Source organism: Quercus robur, chromosome 8 (assembly GCF_932294415.1).
Source record: "Quercus robur chromosome 8, dhQueRobu3.1, whole genome shotgun sequence".
NCBI classification, from domain to species: domain Eukaryota; kingdom Viridiplantae; phylum Streptophyta; class Magnoliopsida; order Fagales; family Fagaceae; genus Quercus; species Quercus robur.
The window spans coordinates 54725763-54746913 of NC_065541.1; the positions used below are offsets into that span (position 1 = coordinate 54725763).

Sequence of the window (21151 nt, forward strand, 5' to 3'; positions counted from 1 at the left end):
TTGGATTTATCATTTGCATGTTGCAATAGCAAACAGAGGTAGGAAACAAGACTTCACGTGCACGGTGCACCATAATTATAGTCCTAGATTCATCCAACGACCTAACAAATCATCATACAATGTATTAATTTTATTTAATTAATATTGGCTCAAAATTACTAAATTAGTGTGTTGTACATTTACACTCATTTTGGAAATCAATATAAATCTGGATACCATAGTACAGCACGACCTTAGATTCATGACAATAAATATTCACTATAAAAATGCTTAATTTTCATTTTTAAAAATAATAAATACATAACCCAAATACGTCTAAATACACGAATATTTCTTCCCAAATAGGTTTAAAGCTTATGCTTATGATTTCTTTATTTCAATTGATAACTTTGTTAAAAAAACAAAAAAAAAAAAGGGCCATTCCTTTAAGCAAATCCATTCCCACCAAACCTTGTACTAGGAGCCATAAAAAGAAAGAGAGAGATAGAAGAAGTTGAACCATAAAATGTTACGTTATAGCATCCACAGCAGTGGATCTAAATTTTTAGCTTTTTAGTTACACAAAAAGTCACTTTATCTATTTTATTTCCACACATGCTGCAGCAATGGATCTATTTTAGCTTTCAACCCAATAAAATAATATAACCATCACAATAAAATAATATAACCACTACAATAAAATAATATATCCCACTACAAAAAAAAAACCTCCACAACACCATCCACAACCACCTCTACCATCAACCACACCCACAACCACCACCACCACCACCGACCACAACCACCACTCTACTTTGGCAACCACAACACAACAAAGAAAAAAAAAAAAAAAAAAAAAAACAAAACCACAACCACATTCACAAATTCCACAAACACCATTTCTATTCTCAATTCATTGAATCAATCACTTCTAAACAACGATTCCAGGCATTGAGCTCCCGGCCTGAGCTGTGGGATCCAAATTCTTGATCTTAATCGTGGCGGAGGAGCTCAGATTCTCCGTCTTGATCTTCGTGTTTCGAGTTGAGCCGAACCGGAGCCTACACCCGCGTTGGCAGTGTCAAGGCGAGCTATGGTGAAGGTGCGAATGGAGGAGTCGTCTTCATCGGAGTTTCAGTGTTTGTGGCTTCGGGGGCTTCCTCGTCGGAATCGTCGTCAGAATCAATGTGGGCGATGGGGCTTGGGGTGGGTTAGCGAGCTGGGTCGGCGGAACAGATCGGCGATGAGGGAGTTGGCCGACGAGTTGAGGGAGGAGGGAGCTGGCCGGCGAGCTAGAGAGAAAAAAAAATTGAGGAAGAAAGAAGAAAGAAGAGAAGCCGGAGAGAGAGAGAGAGAATAGGAAATGTATATTTAATTGGAGAGGAGAGAGAATTGTAATAAAAAAGTATATATATTTTTTTTTACCTGTGAACTATAGTGCACATCTATCTTTAGATGTGCACTGTAGCTGAGGAGCTAAATCTTTTAGATTTAGCTCCACTGCTGCATGGTGTTTTTTGTGATAAAGAGCTAAAAAAATACCATTATACCTATATAGCACCACTGCTGCGAATGCTCTTATAACTAAAATTCATTTTTATCAGTTTACTTATCGGTATAGTTTTCAAATTGCCAATGTATGTTTGAATAAGTTGGTAAAATCCTTGGTAAAATCCAACTTATTTTTGTACAAGGAACAAATCCCACAGTTAAAGTCTTTGCTAAATGATCTTTACTATTTTAGCTTGTCATGAGGAGATATTTTAGAAAGTAAAAAAGGTAAAAAAACACTAACGTACACAAACACAAGCTGAACCTAGCCTTTTCAATTGCTGTTACTTGATCAAGAGGTCATACCATATCATATGGTCCATATATACCCATTTTAAGATTTATATTCTGAAAAGAAAGTTTTAACTTTTAAGTTAAAAAAACCAGAGAAATTAATATTGAGTAACAAATAAGTATAATATAGGATTTACAAATATGCTATTTTCAAAACAAAATTAGTTGTTGGGTGTTGGCTCCAACAAGAAAAACATTATTTTCTAAAATCACCTCACCTCACAAAAATCCTTATTACTTACAGTCAAAGACTTCCAAATTTACAATAATGTCTTGTTGAAATCTTTACATCTAAACAATCCAAAACATGGGAAACAAAAAGAATTAAAGAAATGATAATTTTTTTAAAAAAAACCATAGAGTTTTGGGAATATTTTATTAAATCTTAAATTTTCAAAATGTTTTATTTCTTCAATACCAAAATTTTTTTCATTTAAACCTCAAAATTTCTAAAAGCATTTTATTTAAACTTTATAGTTTCATATAGGTTTTTTTTATTATTATTTATTTTTTTAAATACAAATAAATGTTAATGTTTTGGATAGGTTTCATTAAAATTTCTATAATGGATTCAATTATGTTATGTCCATAACAATTTCACAATATTTTTACAAGAAATTCTAAACAACAAGTTCTTATTGGTAGTTCTAATATGGGTCCACTACTTAAAATTTTTTTGTTACCCACTAGAAATTATTGTGAAAATATAGTGAAATTGTTATGGAAATAAAGTGATAAAAGTTTTAAATGAAATATTTTTAAATATCCTAAGGTTTAAATGAGAATTTTCAGAAATTTAAGATTTAGTTTAAAATTTTTTTTTATCAATATCTATTTTTTTTTTCTTTTTGAGGGAAAAAAAAACCGTGACACTAGGGATGTTTGGTTTGTATTTTCAAATAACAATTTTTAGTTTTTAAACAACATTACACTTATTTATATACACTTTTTCACCTATAAGTATTTCTATAAATGCTTTTAAACAACAAATTTTCATTTTTAAACGCATGGATCAAATGCCCGAGCGCAAAAGCACATGGACGAAGAGAGTGATTGAAAGTTTTTTCATTTTTTTTGGAGGAGAGGAAAAGTTAACAGCGTGAGAGAGTTTTGGAATGGCTTCGAGTTATAGAAATGGTAGCACGAGCGGTAAGTGACACCCAGACACAGAGAGCTACGAAGGCGGTTCTCTCGGTTCTCACTTCTCACTTTACTCTCACGATCTGATCTGAGATCTCCAAAATCTGAACTAATAAAACCAATTAAACAGCGCTACCAAACACAGAACAAAGATTGTTAGACATCAATAAACTGTTTTATTACTACTGAGATTGAGAGCATTAAAATCGATGAAAAGACATTTTGGTAAATTTAGACAGAGGGCCCCTCAAAACTGCAAACCAAGTGGGACCCATCGATCCGTGACCTCTGTCTTCCCATGTCTCTTCCTCAGTACACAATAACACAACACGCTCTATCTTTTTAGAATGAGTCTTCCTTCTTATTTTGTTTGAATTTCACTCCAATCACTTTGAAACCACCGCAACCAAACACCCCCAAATCCCACACCGCCTGCTATAATTTGAATGGACGAAGAGAGCGATTGAAAATTTTTTCAATCTTTTTTAACAGCGTGAGAGAGTTTTGGAATGGCTTCGAGTTATAGAAATGGTTACAGGGGGAGTAGTAGTGGTAGCATGAAGGTGGATCGGCCGGTACCGTCGTCAAACCTCAAAGCGTCGTCGTTTAAATCCAGACCTTCTGCGGGATCCGCTCTCCGACGTAGCAGCCCCGCCTCTCTGACCGCCCTCGGCGACGGAGGTCAGTTCAGTTCCGTTTACTTTCTCTCTATTGTTCCGATTGTTTATTGTAGTATAATTCGTAACTGTATTTGCATTTTTATGTGAATGCGATTCTGTGACTTTTTTTAGCGTTTGAGATTTTGGTTTTGCTAGGATGTGTGAAAATTTGTATGCCTCTGCAAGTTTTTGAATTAAAGAGACTAACCAAAAATAAATTTAAACCTAGTTTATGGCTTAATTTGTGGATATATCTCCGATTAGAGAGTGTGTGTATGTGTTCTAGAGTAGAGTGCATTTTCTAGGCAATGTCACTGAGCTACTACAAGGCTCTTTGGCTTTTTTCGCTCTTAGTTTTTATTGAAGAAAATTTAATAATTTGAGCTGCATTCTTGCACTTAGACCTTGGTTCAGGTTGTAATTGTGTAAATGTAGCTGCATTGACATACATAGATATGTTTACGTGCTGGACTTTGTTGTTATGTTGTGTTTTTGTGTTGTTTCCGACAGTACCTGGAAGAGTTCGAGTGGCTGTAAGATTGAGACCGCGAAATGCAGAGGAATTGGTGGCGGATGCAGATTTTGCTGATTGTGTTGAATTGCAGTCAGAGGTGCTCCTAATGTCATTCTAGTTACAATCTTTAAATTCTACAATGTGACTTTGATCCCCCTTTTATTTTTTGTGAGCTCTGTTGTATTTTATAGCTTATTTGTTGTGGTGCCATTGCTCGTTTTGGTTTTTGCTCTAACTCAGCTTAAAAGGTTGAAACTCCGGAAAAACAATTGGGATTCAGACACTTACGAATTTGATGAGGTGCTTACCGAATTTGCATCGCAGAAGCGTGTTTATGAAGTTGTTGCTAAGCCTGTTGTAGAGGTATGTTGTTTTTGGTGTACGATTATTTTAGAGTGACTTCCTTACTTATTAAAGCTGTTTTTATTTTGGTAGTTATAGCTGATTCACGTGCTCCTTATCTTGTAGTTCTATTACTTTATTACTAGAAACTATTCACTAATTTTCTTTAAGTTAAGTTTTATGAATCAAATCTCCTGTCATATGTCGCTACTATCATATCTCAGATTCTATCCAGCAATCTAAATTTGCCCTTTGCTTTTGTAGAGTGTTCTAGATGGTTACAATGGGACTGTGATGGCTTATGGTCAGACTGGTACTGGGAAAACTTTTACTCTTGGACGAATAGGAGAGGAAGATACATCTGATCGTGGAATTATGGTTCGTTCAATGGAGGATATTTTTGCAGATATTTCTCCAGAGACTGATTCTATATCAGTCTCGTATTTGCAGGTCCTGCATTCTTCTTATTCGCCATTGACATTCATATAAAAAACCTTTTTTTTCAGATTTCAATCTTTAATCTTCGTCTTTTCTGGTTCCATCTGGGATATTTTAATCTTTACAAACTGTCTGAAATTGTTATTCTCAACAAAATTGTGTAGCTTTATATGGAGACTCTGCAAGACCTGCTTGATCCTGCAAATGATAACATTCCTATTGTGGAAGATCCAAAAACTGGCGATGTTTCAGTACCAGGGGCTACTCTTGTAGAAATCAGGGACCAGCAGAGTTTTGTGGAGCTGCTAAGAATAGGGGAAGCTCATCGAATTGCTGCTAACACAAAGTTGAATACTGAGTCTTCTCGTAGTCATGCTATTCTGATGGTGAATAATTGGCTGTCTATTACATGATCATCTTTTTAATATTAGCATAAATATTTTTTATGCTCTTGCATCAACATTTCATAATGTCTAGTTGGTAATTCTTCACATTGTTCCGTATTAAATAACAGAAATCTTGATATATTTAAGTTCCTTAGTGCAGGTACATGTTAGAAGGTCTGTCACGGGAAGAGAAGATATAATTTCCAGTGAAAATGGAGATCCCTCTCACTTGGCCAAACCCTTTAAGCCACTTGTTCGAAAAAGCAAGCTCGTTGTAGTAGATCTGGCTGGTTCAGAGCGTGTCCATAAGTCAGGTATTACCCCAACTTATGACCTCTTTCATTGGTACACTTCACATTTATACGTTTATAAAACTTTTAAGTTTATCAGAAATTGCTTCTCCATATTTGGCATGTTTTGCATGTGTACCACACACAAAAGGGGGGTTATGCATTTACATGGCTTTTGAGGAATTTGATTTGTTTTGATTCTAATGCTCTTTTTTGTGAGTTAGATTCCACAGTTATATTAACACATCTTTCTTCCTTTACTGGCAGGAAGTGAGGGACATATGTTAGAGGAAGCCAAGTCTATCAATCTCTCTCTTAGTGCATTAGGGAAGTGCATAAATGCTCTAGCTGAGAATAGTGCTCATGTTCCAGTTCGTGATTCCAAGCTTACAAGGTTGCTTAGAGATTCATTTGGAGGTGAGACATCTTTCATCTAAATGATTTCATGTTCAATCATAGCCATATGCTCAGGTTTCTTTGTTCAAAGTTGATGGCAAACTAGCATGATTCGCATGTGTACATGTCCAATCATACTGATTTAGTGTACATTATGGTTTGGGTAGTTATTATATTCCTAGCCGTCTCTGACTTAGATGCCAATCATTGTGTTCATTCCCAAGTAGTTCTTTCTACTTGTTTTTCCAACACATGGAAGATAGTCATAGTTTTGTATATAGTATTTTTCTATATGTTTTTCTTCAGATTGGTTATTGGTTATTGTTTCACAGGCACTGCAAGGACGTCATTAATTGTGACTATTGGCCCATCCCCACGCCATCGAGGAGAGACTGCGAGTACCATACAGTTTGGACAAAGGGTTAGTGCTGTCTATTTTTCTGTAAAGGGCTTTAAAGATTTAGCTCCAAAAATGTCTAATATCTGTCATCTACTCAAGGTCATTTATAAATTATTACATGCAGATCTACACGTTATACTATGATTGTTTTAGATAGGCACATCTGCTAATTTGTTATTATCTAGTAGTCATGTATTGTTTAGATCAATAGATCCTTTCAAACCTTTTCTTTTTCATTTTTCCCCATATCTTTCTTTACAGTTGTTCATTATTATTAACCATGCCTAGTGTTATCTTTAATATAAATGGAATCTTTGTTGGTAGTTCATACTAAATAAGTACATGAGTAATTATTAGATGTGTCATATATCACAGGCTATGAAGGTGGAGAATATGTTGAAGATAAAGGAGGAGTTTGATTATAAAAGTTTGTCTAGAAGGCTTGAAGTACAAGTGGACAAACTCATTGTGGAAAATGAGAGGCAGCAGAAAGCTTTTGAGGATGAAGTTGAAAGAATAAACGTAGAAGCACAAAATCGAATCTCTGAGGTTGAGAGAAGCTTCACAGATGCATTAGAGGTTTATTTAACTATTTATCTGAATATCACACTTATCTGCTGTAAATTTTATCTATTTTGTTTCTCATATAAGTGTGTGTTTGGGTGTAAATCATGAAATGTGTTTTAATATTTATGCATCAGGCTGGATAATAGTTGAGGGTTTTAATTCTAATAACTGTTCAAATGAATTGAAGAATGAAAGGTGCCAGCCCAACCTAACTGGGATTTTGGGTATCGACTCACAGCCTTGGTAGATGAAATTCAAGTGTTTGTGTTATTTCTTTGTTAATTCTTGTCATGCTGGGTTTATTCTTCATTTGGATCTCCCAAAGGACAAGAGAGAGTTAAAAAAAAAAAAAAGGTGTAAAAAAGCTCGTGAAAAGGAAGCCATATTAGAGAGTTATCCTTTCCCTTTTTATTTATAGTTGTAAGAATTCGTAGCAGTTTTTTACTTATATACTTTTCAGCCATGCATTTAAGTATCTTTTTTTTTTGGGTTGAGAAACACGCATTTAAGTATCTTGTTCTTTATGTTTGTTTGTTTTGCAGAAGGAGAGGCTAAAATGCCAGATGGATTATATGGAATCAGTCAAGCAACTGGAGGAGAAGTTGGTGTTGAATCAACAAAAGCATGATTGTGATGGCTTCACTGATGGTTTATGTAATGGACAGGTACTCCTTTCTGGAAACTTTTTTGTTATATGTTGTAATTATCTTGAAAGAGGAGTCTTGTCTCAATTGTTGGTCATTGGAGATTTTTGACCCAAAGATGCATGCTGATAATTGTCAACGCTAATTTGTACCCATTTGTATATCTCGACTTTCTTTTGCATCTGTGGTTCTCTAGAATCTTTATTTGTGAATTTCAGAAGAAATTTTTGTCATAGCTTGGAGAGTGGCATAACAATTTATGTTGATGTGTTTGGCTCAAAGTTATAAATACTGTATCAGATTGGCCAATTTTTATCTTACCGGCTATGCAATTTTGGATTGTTTCAGCCTTTTTAGTAGATTTTGGGCAGGAACATGCTCTCTCTCTCTCCCTTTGGTTGTATTGCTGGTGCTTTCACAACAAACTACATGATGCCTTTGGATCGCCTCAGTTTCAAGAACATCTTCTTTGCTGCCATGTTTTGGTCTGTGTGTGTATTTAGGATATATGCTTAGGTCTCTAGGGGAGGTGACTATGAAGAAGAAAATGTACTGAGAGAGATTGGAATATTTAGGGTTTGTGGTTGCCGTCAATTTGGGGGGTTAGCTTTACTATTGAACGGTGTTGTAGATTTGCCTTTGAAGTGTGGCTAGTGAAAGAGCTCCATGGCTTGGGTCTCTGGGAGTTGCATTTTTGATGAAACGGTCATGCACCGTTGTAGAAAATACAGAGAGAGAAAGAGGGAAACAAATTGACCACCTTTGAAGCATCCAATTGTGCTTTCTTAGTGACAACCTAAATGAAAGCAGTAAATGGTTGAGTGCTTTTATTGAAATGTTAGGTCGCACTTTTAAATTCACCTGGTTTTAGAACTTTAATTATTTCCTAGATAGCTCTTTATTTTCCACATTTCATAGACCATAAACAACTATAAGAGCATTAAAGTAACCGTCTGAAAATAGCAAATCAAGTGTATCGCCTTCAACCCACCTTTGATTACGCCTAGATCCAACCTCCACCCAGTGTGAACCCAACAAACCTGGACTTGAACCGCACCAATTTCACTAGAAAATCTTGTAGCTTATGACTATGCTGCCAAGAAATATGTGTTGTGCTTCCTAAGACCCTGACAACCCATGCCATGGAGCTCCTCTGCTTGCAACGCTCTGTTGATGGAGGTTAAATGTTACCCTCCACTGAGTCGATGATGACCACAAATAAGACTCATGAGATTCAACGAGAGGGCAAGAGAGAGAGAGAAACTTTGGGAAATTTTGAGTGATGTGGAAAGTAATATTTTCTCCACTGTTAGAGCTAATGGAGACCTATGTTCAAAAAAATGTGTAAAAACTTAAAAGTTACATCATGCGTTTCCCAAGCCAATCTGAAATGACTTCTGGTACGGTATTTATAACTTTTTATGAACCGGATTTCTAACAAGTTGTTTTAATGGAGATTTAATTGAATTAGAGGTGATTAGCTTCCTAGAACTTGAGAATGAGAGATAAATTGGTTATTCTTCTGCTTGATTATTATTTATCTTTTAAACATATATAAATAGCCAACCTTTTGAAGATGAGATAACCTCACCATGACTAATCTTAAATAATAGGAACCAACTCCAATCTGAATACAACCTAAAAGGAATGCAAATATTATCTGATACTTTATTAAATCCTAATCCTACCGCATAATTATTTAAATGCCAAATTGAAACTGCTAGGCTTAGCCATAACTCGCCCCATGCATGGTTGATCCCTTTACTGTCTGAATTGGCTTCTTCAACGGACTTAAGTAACATAATTTTGGTTTTATCTTTCTAAGGTTCTATCGATTGGGTTTTTTTTATTATTTTTTTTATTTTTTTTTAAATTTTTTTATTTTTAATTTATTTTTAATCTTTTATTTTTGGTTAACCTAGTTTACATGCTTTCCATGTGTGCATCTATGAGTTGATTGGAAGGTCTGATTAGAATGAGCTCTGTTCAATCTGCTCTCTAATTATAGGCATATTTCTTTGCTTTAATGGAGCTAGATGGCTCATTGCACCAGAATGAAGTTTTGATGGTTTGGTGTAATGGAAAATAATTTGGCATCAGTGCCCTAGTTGATGCAGTCATTCACTTTCTAAACACTAATTGGTTGACTTTCTTAAAATGATCATATTGTATTTTTATTTTGTTCATTATGCAGGGGTCTAGGCTTTCTGTTGCTGAGATAAACAACTTGCTTGAAAAGGAAACTAACCTAAGAAAAGCAGCTGAAGAGGAGGTAGAACATCTTAAAAGTCAACTTGGGCAACATTCACAGTTAGAGGTATGGTTTTTTACCTGGATTACAGAGTTCTTTTGTATTAGCATTCACTGGATTTGATCAACTTCTGGTATATGAGGGATTTTTGGTATACTAGGCAGGTGGAGATACAGAGGTTTCAAAGCTTCTTAAAATTATAGAAGATGAGGCTCATCAGAAGAAGAAACTTGAAGAAGAAATAATAATACTACGGAGTCAGTTGTTGCAATCAACTTTTGAAGCTGACCAGGTATTTGATTGTAGAAGTTAAGCTTACTCTTTTGGCTTGATTTAGATTCTGTTTGTGCTTTGAAGTTGACATTGCCATCAAATTTTTTTTTGGTGACTCCATTGTTGTGGTATTTGAGATTTTAACTGTCCATTTCCTAAAAAACATGATTGTTTCATGGTTTATATGAATCCAGGAGTTCTATAACAGGAGCTCACTAGAGTTGCCTGGATATTTGCTTGATGCTTGCTTAATTAAAATTCGTTTTGTTTTTGTGTGTTGGGGGGGGGGGGGGGGGGGGGGCAGAGGTGGGTTGAGAAAATATTGATATTGTACACAGTGCACAAAGCTCTCACTCTTGCTGGGTTTGAGAGAGGTGATTGGTAGTCACTCTTACCCCAATTTTTCAAAGAGGCCGATTGCTATACTTGAACCTGACTTGTCGCTTATGGTGGAAGACACTTGCAATTGCACCAAGGCCCACCTCTAAGTACCTATTTGTTTGAGAACCCCCTTGTTTAGAACTGTGAATGGTTTTGGTTATTAGTTATTTAATTCTTAAGAGTTAAGCTTTCTTGCCCCTCCTTAGCATTTGCTTTAGCATGCGTATTTTTGTAAATTTTAATATGCTTTCCTTTGGTTTTATTTGTATAGATGAGGAGATGTCTTGAAAGAAGCGGGCCTGGAAATGCATACACTGGTCTAGATTCTTCCATGTCTCCATTTAGGCATTCCCAATTCAAAGACTCTGGGAGTGGACAGAAGGCATCAATTGCAACACTCTTTGAGCAAGGTAGTTGAAGAATTTATAAAATTAATAAGATTTTACCTTATACAATTTTCATATTTCTTATGGTTTTTTTCCATCAATTAATTTTACAGTAGGATTGCAAAAGATCTTGGCACTACTTGAGTCGGAAGATGCCAATGTACGGATTCATGCTGTGAAAGTGGTGGCCAACCTAGCAGCTGAAGGTGGGTAATTTTTTTTTTCTTCAGTTCTCTTTGGCTTTGTTAATAAGATATTTGCTTCTGTGTACCATCTGTTTTCTTTTGTGTAACTAACGTAGTCTAGATTGAATGGTTGTGTTTACAACAATAACAACAACAAAGCCTTAGTCCCTAAACATTGATTGGTTTTGTTTCTGATGAAGTTTTACTTGTAGAACTAACTTCAGATATGGTTTATTCTGTTGTGATCTTTACTTCATGTTGTTGAACTTAATTATAGGTGTCTTGTAGTGGTGAACTGGTAATTAGTTTAGTTGTGGAAAAGTCTAGTTGCCCTTTGTTTAGGTTTTTTTGCTGGTGACAAAAAAGGAGAATAGATTCTGTGTGAGGTTCAGTGGAGGAGAATGTTTGCCCCTAGATATTATTTTAGTAGTTATTGGTCTATTAAGTGAAGGCATAGTCCTATTTTTGTGTGGTACTAAAGTTGTCATCCATTTTTTAAGATTATTTTTTCTTAATCACTATCATTTAATAGTAAGGGTAATGCGTGCAAATAAAGTTTCAGCCACTTGTTTATTTGTAATAGTATTTGGAGTAAATAAATGAAGCCAAAGGTGAATATTTCTTGTATGACACATTATCTCCACTGTATCTATTGTATATTATGATACATAGAATTTATAGGTTGCACCTGGATTTGTGGATTTCAAATAAAGGGTTTTGAAGAATAATTGCTATATAGATTGCTTGATATGATTTGTAACAACAAATAAGGATTTTGCTCAATAAAATCGCTTATGTTTTGAATTTGAAATAATATCTTACACCTAATTATTTCAAACCCACATCTAAATAATGCATAAATCCATCCATGAATTTCATTAATAAAACATATTGGTACTTTTTTTACTTTATTCAAGTCATTTAAACTAAAAACTGAATTCCAAATTATTCTCTTCAAAAGTTGAAATACTTTCATTAAAATGAACCAATAAGGAATAATCTTAGAACCCCCAATAGGTGATCTATGGCTGATGACAGGAGTGATCTTATCATCTGACTTTCATTTTAATGCAATTTTCTCTAGCACCCTTCTTGTACTTCATAATGTACACACACACTAGGTTCGCGTTACACTTGGTATAAGTTTTGTCATTGTTACATTACTTAATAACTTTCAATTGGGTATATTTTTGACAAATCCACTGTTAGATTACATTGTCTTCTTATACCCTTCATGCTGGTAAAATATCAATATAATAATAGATTAGTAAATGTCATATATAAAATGTTTATCTTTGAACTTTTATATACTTTAAAATTATACACAAAACATTAGTTTTTGAATCAAATAGTAAATAACATCTAACTGTCAACTAACATAAAATTTGGTGTCAAGAACAAAGGAGATATGTAATTCAACTGTAAGATTTATAAAATATTAACTCAATAAAAAGTTATTAGGCGGTGTAACATTAATAAAGAGTTACACCAGGTGTTTCTTTGTTATAATCCTATATATAGTTACATTGTTGTTAAGATACCATGCATTTACCAAAACTGTTACATCCTTTTTAGATTGTGTTGCTAACTTGCTATGATCCTGTAAGGTTGTCTGTGAGTAGAAAAGAATCATTTAAGAATCCCTCAAATACTTTCTAAGTTCCTAAAATGATTTGATATCTTAGCACACATACTATTTTTCTTCAGATGCATCCTGTTGCCTTTGAATTTATTCTTAGAATGATTAATGATATGTACTTGCCATGAAAAAAGCAGAAGCCAATCAGAAAAAAATTGTTGAATCTGGTGGCCTTACTTCCTTACTGATGCTTCTTAGAAGCTTTGAAGATGAAACTGTTCGCAGAGTAGCAGCTGGTGCAATTGCCAATCTTGCTATGAATGGTAATTTTGCATTTTTATTTTTCCTTATGTTTGAGACTTCAGGAGCTTTTGTACTTTAGTTTGACTCTAATCACTATTGCATTAGGATTTGTTCATTTGGATACATCATATTTTAAGCTGCTTCCTTTCTGGAATTGCAGAAGCCAATCAAGAACTTATAATGCTTGAAGGGGGAATTAGTCTTTTATCAATAACAGCAGCTGATGCTGAGGATCCTCAAACCCTACGCATGGTTGCTGGAGCTATTGCTAATCTATGTGGCAATGGTATACTGAATTTGCATATTCTTCTTTGTTATGTTTTTGTTCATTCATGCCATTTAGCTTTTGAGAAAGTATATGTTGAGAAATTTGCAAGAATTCTTGGGCATGACAACAATTGGGAAGCACATCTAATCTAGTCTAGAACTTCTTTTTTGGGCTGAAGATCTAGGCTAGAACTCTTGCATTTTAAGGAAGTGATACCTTTGGCTTATGACAAAAAGTGCATCATCGTAATCTTATAATTTTTTAAAGATCTCATTTTTATTTTCTTTTCTTGATAATAGAATAAAAAGAAAGATTGCCTTAAATAATATTCTCTCTGCAGTAATAATTTCTATGTGATTTAATTTACTTTCTAATGGTAGAATCTAGTGGATGAGAGAAAACTTTTGAAGTCGGTTTTCAAATATTTAAATGTAGAATATTATTTTAATTTCATATACTTATTTTTCTGCTGAGATTTCTTAAGAGCAATTGTGATCTGAAAAATCTAGAGAGAGAGGGTTGGTTGATCTTGAAGATACCCATTGCTGTTATATAAGCTTTTTAGAAGATCGTCGTTCTTCAGTATTTTAGTTATTTGAACCTTTTGTCCTCACACTTTCTATGAAGCTTGTTTTTTTTTTTTTTTTTTTTAAAAGTTTAAATCATGCTTTGCTGATATTTATTTTCCCTTTTTTCCTTCTTGTTTACCTACCCCTTCAATCCGTAGATAAGTTACAGATGAAGCTGAGGTCTGAAGGCGGAATCAAGGCTTTGTTAGGAATTGTGAGATGTGGGCATCCTGATGTTCTATCCCAAGTTGCACGTGGGATTGCTAACTTTGCAAAATGCGAGTCCCGAGGTTCTACTCAAGGTATGAGCCTTAATTAATTAATTAATTTTGGCAAGTATGGTGCCTCATTTATCCAACACAAGTCATTGCTTAGTCCATTATTTTTATGCATCTAGAGTTGTTGTTGTCTTCCTGTCGCCTGTAAGTTGTGATAAATGAATTTGATGACTATTCAAATGGATTGATGTTATGCAATTTGTGGTTATGCAATTTATCATGTTACTATTGCTTGTCCAAAAATGATAACTCATTTGAAATAATTTAGGTTTTTTCAACCCTTATTTTGGGTTGTTTGATGCTCCAGTGACCCAATTCCAGTAAAAGCAATTTCAATGCTGCTGACACAATTCCGATAATCATGTTAGATGGCACTTTTGGATTTGCAGTAACAATATTTTTTTTAAGATGTTAAAATAGATCACATTATGTTATCTATTATAGAACACTGCATTTACATCAAATGGATGCGATTAATAATGTCATAGACTTTCTACTGTGTCGTGTAATTAATATAGTGCCCTTGTTATAGGGATAAAAAGTGGCAGATCTCTTTTGATAGAAGATGGTGCACTTCCATGGATTGTACAAAATGCTAATAATGAAGCTGCACCAATCAGGCGTCATATTGAGCTTGCACTCTGCCACCTGGCACAGCATGGTATGTGGACTTTCCACTTCTTATTGACTAACTTAAATATCTGAGATTTGTTCCTCTAAAAGTCTGGGTTTTCAAATTGCAGAAGTAAATGCGAAGGACATGATTAGTGGAGGTGCCCTCTGGGAGCTAGTTCGTATCTCACGGGATTGCTCCAGAGAGGACATAAGGAGTCTTGCCCGCCGGACATTAAATTCCAGCCCCACCTTTAAATCAGAAATGCGGCGGTTGCGGATAGAGTACTGAAGATGGGCTTGTCTGAATTGTTACTCTTACATCTAGCTGACGAGTGTGATGTGCAGAAACTGCTAAAAATGTGCTGTTTAGGCTTGGTTGGAAGGAGATCTTACCCATGCTACACAAGGGGGCATTCGGCAGCTGATTCTCCACTCGCAAATTTTGTAAAGTGTAGGCTGGGCTTGTAAGCCATGATTATAGCTTCATTGACCATCCATGATTGTAGCCTAGCGGAAAAGAAAATGAAAAGAAGAAAAATTTTGCTGCTGAATGAGTCAAATTCGTTTCATCTTCAGTTTCTGAAGTGGGACTGACTCAATGTCCAGCTCCTCTGTTTTAATATGAATGTTGTATAATTTGATTTGTACGAGCAACAAAATCATCATTCTTTATGTAGTATAAAGGTTGAGAAATTCGAATGGCAATTTTTCATAGCTCCATTGTCTGCGGACCCCAAAATGCTTGAGAATGGCTAAAAAAATTTGAGAGTTTTACAACTTCTGCACTTTCAAAAACCTGTCAAAGAATTTATTCACTCTTAAATACTGATAATTGATGGGCAAAATTATCAAATTCTAATAACATTTTAAAGTGGAAATGTTTCCCACAATGTCACCAACGCTAGATGAGTTGCCTTGTAATAATTCTGTTACCGGTCAACAGTTGTGCAGCAGCAGCCATAATTTTATTCCAAAAGGAACGGAGGACCGAATGACTGTGTGTGAAGGTAAAAAAGGTGATAAAATTGGGCTATTTATGAGGTCCCTGTAGCAACTGATAGAGAGTAATGGTCGGAAATATTTGCGTATTGGGTTAATCTGCATAAAGGTTGAAAGCTACATGCGACTGATAGTGTGTAAAAGTTGCATGGTTGACTTCTAGGTCAGCATGTCAGTTTGAGTGATATCACATCAGAAATCTCTCAGGCTCCGATTCACCTCAGTAGGTCAAGCCCAATGGCCTCAATTCTTTTGGCCTCAGCAGCCACCTTGACCTGTCTTCTTCCTTGTCTCAGCCTCATCACTTGCGCTACCCTTCTAGTTGTAGATTCCTTCTTGGAACTTTAGAGCACTTACAGCAGTAGTGCTATATTGCTATATTTTAGTTTTTTAGACACTAAAAACTTGCTATAGCAGTGGAGCTAAATTTAAAAATTTTAGCTCCATTGCTACAGTGCACATCTATCTATAGATGTGCACTGTTCATGAGAGCAAAAAAAAAAAAAAAAAAAATTTATTCTGCCTTGCTCCCTTTTTTATTCTTTCTTTTCACACCGTGCCTCTCTCTCATTCACTCTCATCTCATCTCTGAAGCTCATCTCTCTCAAGCTCACTCTCTCAACTCCGGTCTAAAGCTCATCGAAACTCACCCACGCCGCCTTTAATCATACACGCCTAAACCTCTTATCTCTTCCATTTTGGGCATTAGCTCTCCGCTTCCTTTTCTCTTCTTTCTTTCTCTCATTCTCTCTTCTTCCTTTTCTCTTTTCTTCGGATCAGCATTGGGTCTGTGTAGTGGTGGACGGGTTGTGCAGTGGGTTTATGTGGTGGGTTTGTGTGGTGGTGGGTTTTTGTAGTGGTGGACTAGGGTTGTACAATGGATTTGTGCAACTGGGGTTGGTGTGGTGGATGGCCATGGGTGGTGAATCGTGGAGACTTGGTGGTTGCTGGGTTTGGTGTTGGCTAGATTTCAGTTCCAATATTGAATCGATGTGGGTCCCTTTGGTGGTGGCTGGGTTTGAATTGGTGGTGGTTGTTTGGGTGTTGGTTGGGTTGTTGAATTGGTGTGGGCTGGGTTTGAATCGTTAGTTTTGGGTTCATCTGATTTGAGTTTATTTGTTGGTTTTGGGTGATTTTGGAATGTGTCTGTGTTTATTTTGGGTTGGTGGTTTTTTTATTATTTTTTTTTCCTGCTTTGGACTGGTGGTGGTGATGGTGGTGGTGGTTGTGGCTGTGGCTGATGGTAGAGATGGTTGTGGTTGGTACTTTGGATTTTTTTTGGGTAGTGTGATATATTATTTTATTGTGTTGAAAGCTAAAATAGATCCACTGCTATAGCATGTGTGTAGGTAAAATAGATAAAGTAATTTTTTGTGGTGCTAAATAGCTAAAATTATAGATCCACTGTTGTGGATGCTCTTAGTAAGGCAAAACTTCATTTTCCACTTCTCCAAGTTCGGATTTGTGCAAGTGAAAAATGAGAGGGACTATCGTGGTGTGTCATTCGTGACAAGATTAAAAAAAGTGTATCAAATCAATTACATTGGTCTAATCAACATCTAGTTAGGTTGGTCATATAAGTGTATCAATCAATTTAGTAATCCTCAAAAAAAGTTGTTAACCCTTTTAACACCAATCTTACTTGATGAGTAAGTTATGCAATCAGAGCAAAACTTCATTATCCACTTCTTAGGGTTCGGATTTGGGAAAGTGAAAAATGAGAGGGATTATTGTGGGGTGTCATTCCTGACAAGATAAAAAAACATGTATCAAATCAATTATATCGGTCCAATCAACATCTACTTAGGTTGGCCATGTAAGTGTATATGTCAATTTAGTAATCCTAAAAAAGAGTTGTTGACCCTTTTGACACCAACCTTACTTGATGAGTAAGGTATGCAATTAGGGGTATTGCTACCACTAATCTCATCTCTCTTCTTCTCCTACTGGTTTATTGACTTAATCATTGTAAGCTCTTTGGCCAACTCATCATGATGTTTTTTATTTTAATAATTATATAGGGTAATAATAACAGACAACGTAAGTTGTCAGTTAAGAAATTGTTTTATGTCAGAATTTTAACTGGTTTTATAAGGTGTAGAGTCAATGGAGCTAACTTTTTGACTTCTACTTATCACTTCAGCCAAATTTTCAGCCCCGGTTATCAATTTATGTCAATTTTTTTTAGCCCTCACAATAACTCGTCATTTAACGCGCATCAATATGTATTGGGTTTTAGAGGGTATGAACTGAAAATGTTAGCCTCAATCAATTTACATAGGAGCAAGTATTTGTCGTTGGACCAGGCATCATCAGTGGTAACCACTTGAAGCCCCGGCTGCAAGACTAGCAATAATGAGGTATGTTAAAGCGGTTAACCAAGAGATGCTCTCAACGTTCTTCAAGCTATTCATGTAGTTATTTACCGTTGCTTGAGGTGCTCAAAGTTCATCGATCCTAGCTAGATACAAAAGCAAGCTCTTATGTCCATCACCAGCGGTACTTACTACTTATTACTCAAACATTAATTCTTAGGTCGGTCAAGGCTGCAAAAACTTGGCCTGGATGCGTGCTTCAAAATTGATTTTGGGTGCTGTCAACAGGTGCTCTTAGATTTTTAAGGCTTATTTTTCTTTTGTCCTTAAAGATCAAGATATCCCTCGCGCTGTCATTAAACATTGATGCCTCTTGAGTGCTTTTGCTTCTGCTTTCTGGTTTAACATGGCTGGTTGCTTCGTTGGGTTCTAGTTTCTCAGTGACAGTTGATAGTTGTGTTGTTTGTGACGAGTCCAATGTCCCTGATAGATTCTCGGGCCTCATCATAAAACAAGTTAGTGAAGGGCAAAACCAATGACCTCTCCACTTAGTAAAATGGAGGAAAGAACTAGTTGGATTGGAAGTCCAGGGTTAAGTTCCCACATTAAGAAGGTTATTACAAGATTAATTATGTTTACCAGGAACTGCAAATTAAGAGAGGACGCAATTTATTCAAATGATCAACAAACTGGTTGATTTTCTAGGTACAACAGTACTCCTACTTCATATTAATTAACTAACTAAGACGTAATGTCCTAGACCACAAACTTGTAGGGTCAAAAGGAACTATCAAGAGAAATCTATACCAGTTGATGTAGGGTTACAAGGAACAATCAAGAGGAAATCTACAAGTGATGTTCCGCATGATGTGCTGGTATGTCATAATTTCGATCATTACCAGTCAATTTGTTCGAAATTTTCTATATGGTTCATGTGCAATACTCATATTATGATATATAATAATAACCTTTTGAGGTTTGGTTTAATTATATTACATGTCATTAAGAGGAAAAAAAAATCAAGAGTCACAATTTTTAAGAATAATATATTAGAAATGAAAACATATTATTTAGGATATTCACCATTATTTAATTATTTCGAGTAAATTATACTCACAATCTTTTTCTTTTAATTTTTATTCTTGATTCCATGTGTTAGGTACTAAAATTTGTTGCTAGATTCTCACATCTCAAATGAGGGTAAATTACCACAAGGGTATCGGATCCTATTAGCATTTCCACTATAATTTGATTGTCAGTTGCATGAATCGATAACTGTTCAATTTGTTATAAAATTCGATGTTGCAATTTGTTAATGATGGATGGTAGATATGAGAATTTATAATAACCTACCAACTTAGCAATTGTGAAATTTATTGGAGTTGTGTCGGGCATTATTGTTAAAGGAGCACGCCACATGGTATGAGGTTAGATTATTTATACCAAATAATTAAACAGGAAGCTCAACAAAAGAGTAATAAGATAAAAATCTCTAATTTTGTGCTAAAAGTACTAAATTACATCTCAAATTTACTCCAGTTTAATTCTAGACTAACCCATATAAAATTATTTCAAACCCATTTCAAGGTAATCCAAATTCTCTTAGGTTCTAACATTTGTTGATAGTAGTTTATTTAAACTTTTTGGCTGCTGACTGATCAGTTGATTTATATAATGACTGAATTTACTCAATATATATAATAACCGAATTTTTCTTTCTTCAAAGAATATGATAAACATCTAAACAGAAATCATGTCACAAAATAAAAGTATATAAATAATTCCCTTCTCTTTCTTAATAAAATAAAGTAATCTAGAATTAAAAATTTGCACATTCTACCAAATTAATGAGAATCTTTAAAATTTTTTTGTATGAGTTGACAAAAATTCTAAAATGGATATAGCTATTATTAAACTAAGGTACAAATGTTTCATATTAATCTAATTATAGTTGTTTTTAGAATGAAAAATATTTTTACTAAAATTTATGGCTTAATAGATTATTCCAATTACTCAAGAAACAAATCTGAAACCCATTATTCAAAATGACTATAGTTATTTAGTTATTATTAATATTTTCAATTTTTTTGTAACTTTTTTTCTAAGACAACTTAGTACATCATTGTTATATATATATAATTAAATTCTCGAGGCATGTGAGACGAAATTTAAGTTCATTCTTGAAGATTTTAAGTTTTAAACACTTTGAACATTAGAATTTTTTTCTTGAATTATTAAACATTAGAATTAGAAAATTGAAACAAAAAAAACTTAAGCACAGAAAGCACCAGTGCGGTGTCTACTCACCATATCAAAAATCAAAATAAGAGGATTTTTTTCCTTGCAACAAGTGAGAAAGGGATTCAAATACAATTTCTTCTTCATAGGAAAATTGGATAATATCATTGAGTTACAAAAGTCTTTAAAAAAACAAGATGTTTTGTTAACCCAAAAAAAAAAAACCATTTTACTTTTATCTAGGATGATGTGATTGTTGATAAAAGTCTCATGCATGATGTATTTTGACAAATTTGTGATATTTATCGACGGTCTTTTGTCTTAATTTTGACAGCTACCGACACTCAATAAAGATGCGAAGTAGTCTATAACGAGAAAATATTCTAAGAACAACATACACATACACTAGCTTCGATAAGCTAGCTAGGTTAAAAAAACTCTTTTCCTTGTTTTCATGAGACACGAGAGACTCCATTTGGTCTTTGAAACATATAAGTTCTTCCAAAAATATCACGAGCCCTACATTGTTGTCATTGTTTAAAAGGTAGAATATAAGATGATGGAAAGTCTTAAAAAAAAAATTGGTTCCATTTTTGGCACGTCATTTTCAAGGAAAAAAAATGCTAGAACTAGGAAAATTAATAACAGCTTATTCATCTCATGTTTTGTGGATTCTTCAATGATATATTTTGGCTAGCTACATTGCGAACACATTCACAACCCCATCCATAAACATTTACACCCAATTATTAAAATCAATTTAACCCTAAAGTCTTGGATATAGTATTTCTTAAAAAAAAAAATCATGGATATAGTACAATCACATATCAATTTTATATGCATAAGAATGATATTCCGGTCAGAATATAGAGGTAATATAGCATGCACTAAGTCAGTTTTAATATAGGGAG

At 34.6% G+C, this 21151-nt stretch overlaps 1 protein-coding gene across 1 annotated transcript; it reads left to right on the forward strand.

Moving 5' to 3' along the window:
- The first annotated feature begins 3211 nt into the window (after positions 1 to 3211).
- Positions 3212 to 15402, forward strand: LOC126697083 (kinesin-like protein KIN-UB). Its single transcript, XM_050393918.1, has 19 exons — positions 3212 to 3645; positions 4134 to 4234; positions 4378 to 4500; positions 4744 to 4929; positions 5082 to 5303; positions 5464 to 5617; positions 5861 to 6010; positions 6322 to 6410; positions 6765 to 6968; positions 7499 to 7621; positions 9795 to 9917; positions 10012 to 10143; positions 10777 to 10915; positions 11005 to 11097; positions 12853 to 12978; positions 13119 to 13244; positions 13954 to 14097; positions 14606 to 14734; positions 14817 to 15402. Exons 1-19 carry the CDS (start codon positions 3474 to 3476, stop codon positions 14975 to 14977), a joined length of 2697 nt encoding a protein of 898 aa, XP_050249875.1. The 5' UTR covers positions 3212 to 3473; the 3' UTR covers positions 14978 to 15402.
- The last annotated feature ends 5749 nt before the right edge of the window (positions 15403 to 21151 follow it).

Bases quoted from the DNA above. Each gene is read 5' to 3' on its own strand.
- LOC126697083 (XM_050393918.1), top strand. From the start codon at position 3,474: ATGGCTTCGAGTTATAGAAATGGTTACAGGGGGAGTAGTAGTGGTAGC. The intron at 6,011-6,321 runs GTGAGACATCTT...ATTGTTTCACAG, and splicing joins GCTTAGAGATTCATTTGGAG to GCACTGCAAGGACGTCATTA. The intron at 14,098-14,605 runs GTATGAGCCTTA...CCCTTGTTATAG, and splicing joins GTCCCGAGGTTCTACTCAAG to GGATAAAAAGTGGCAGATCT.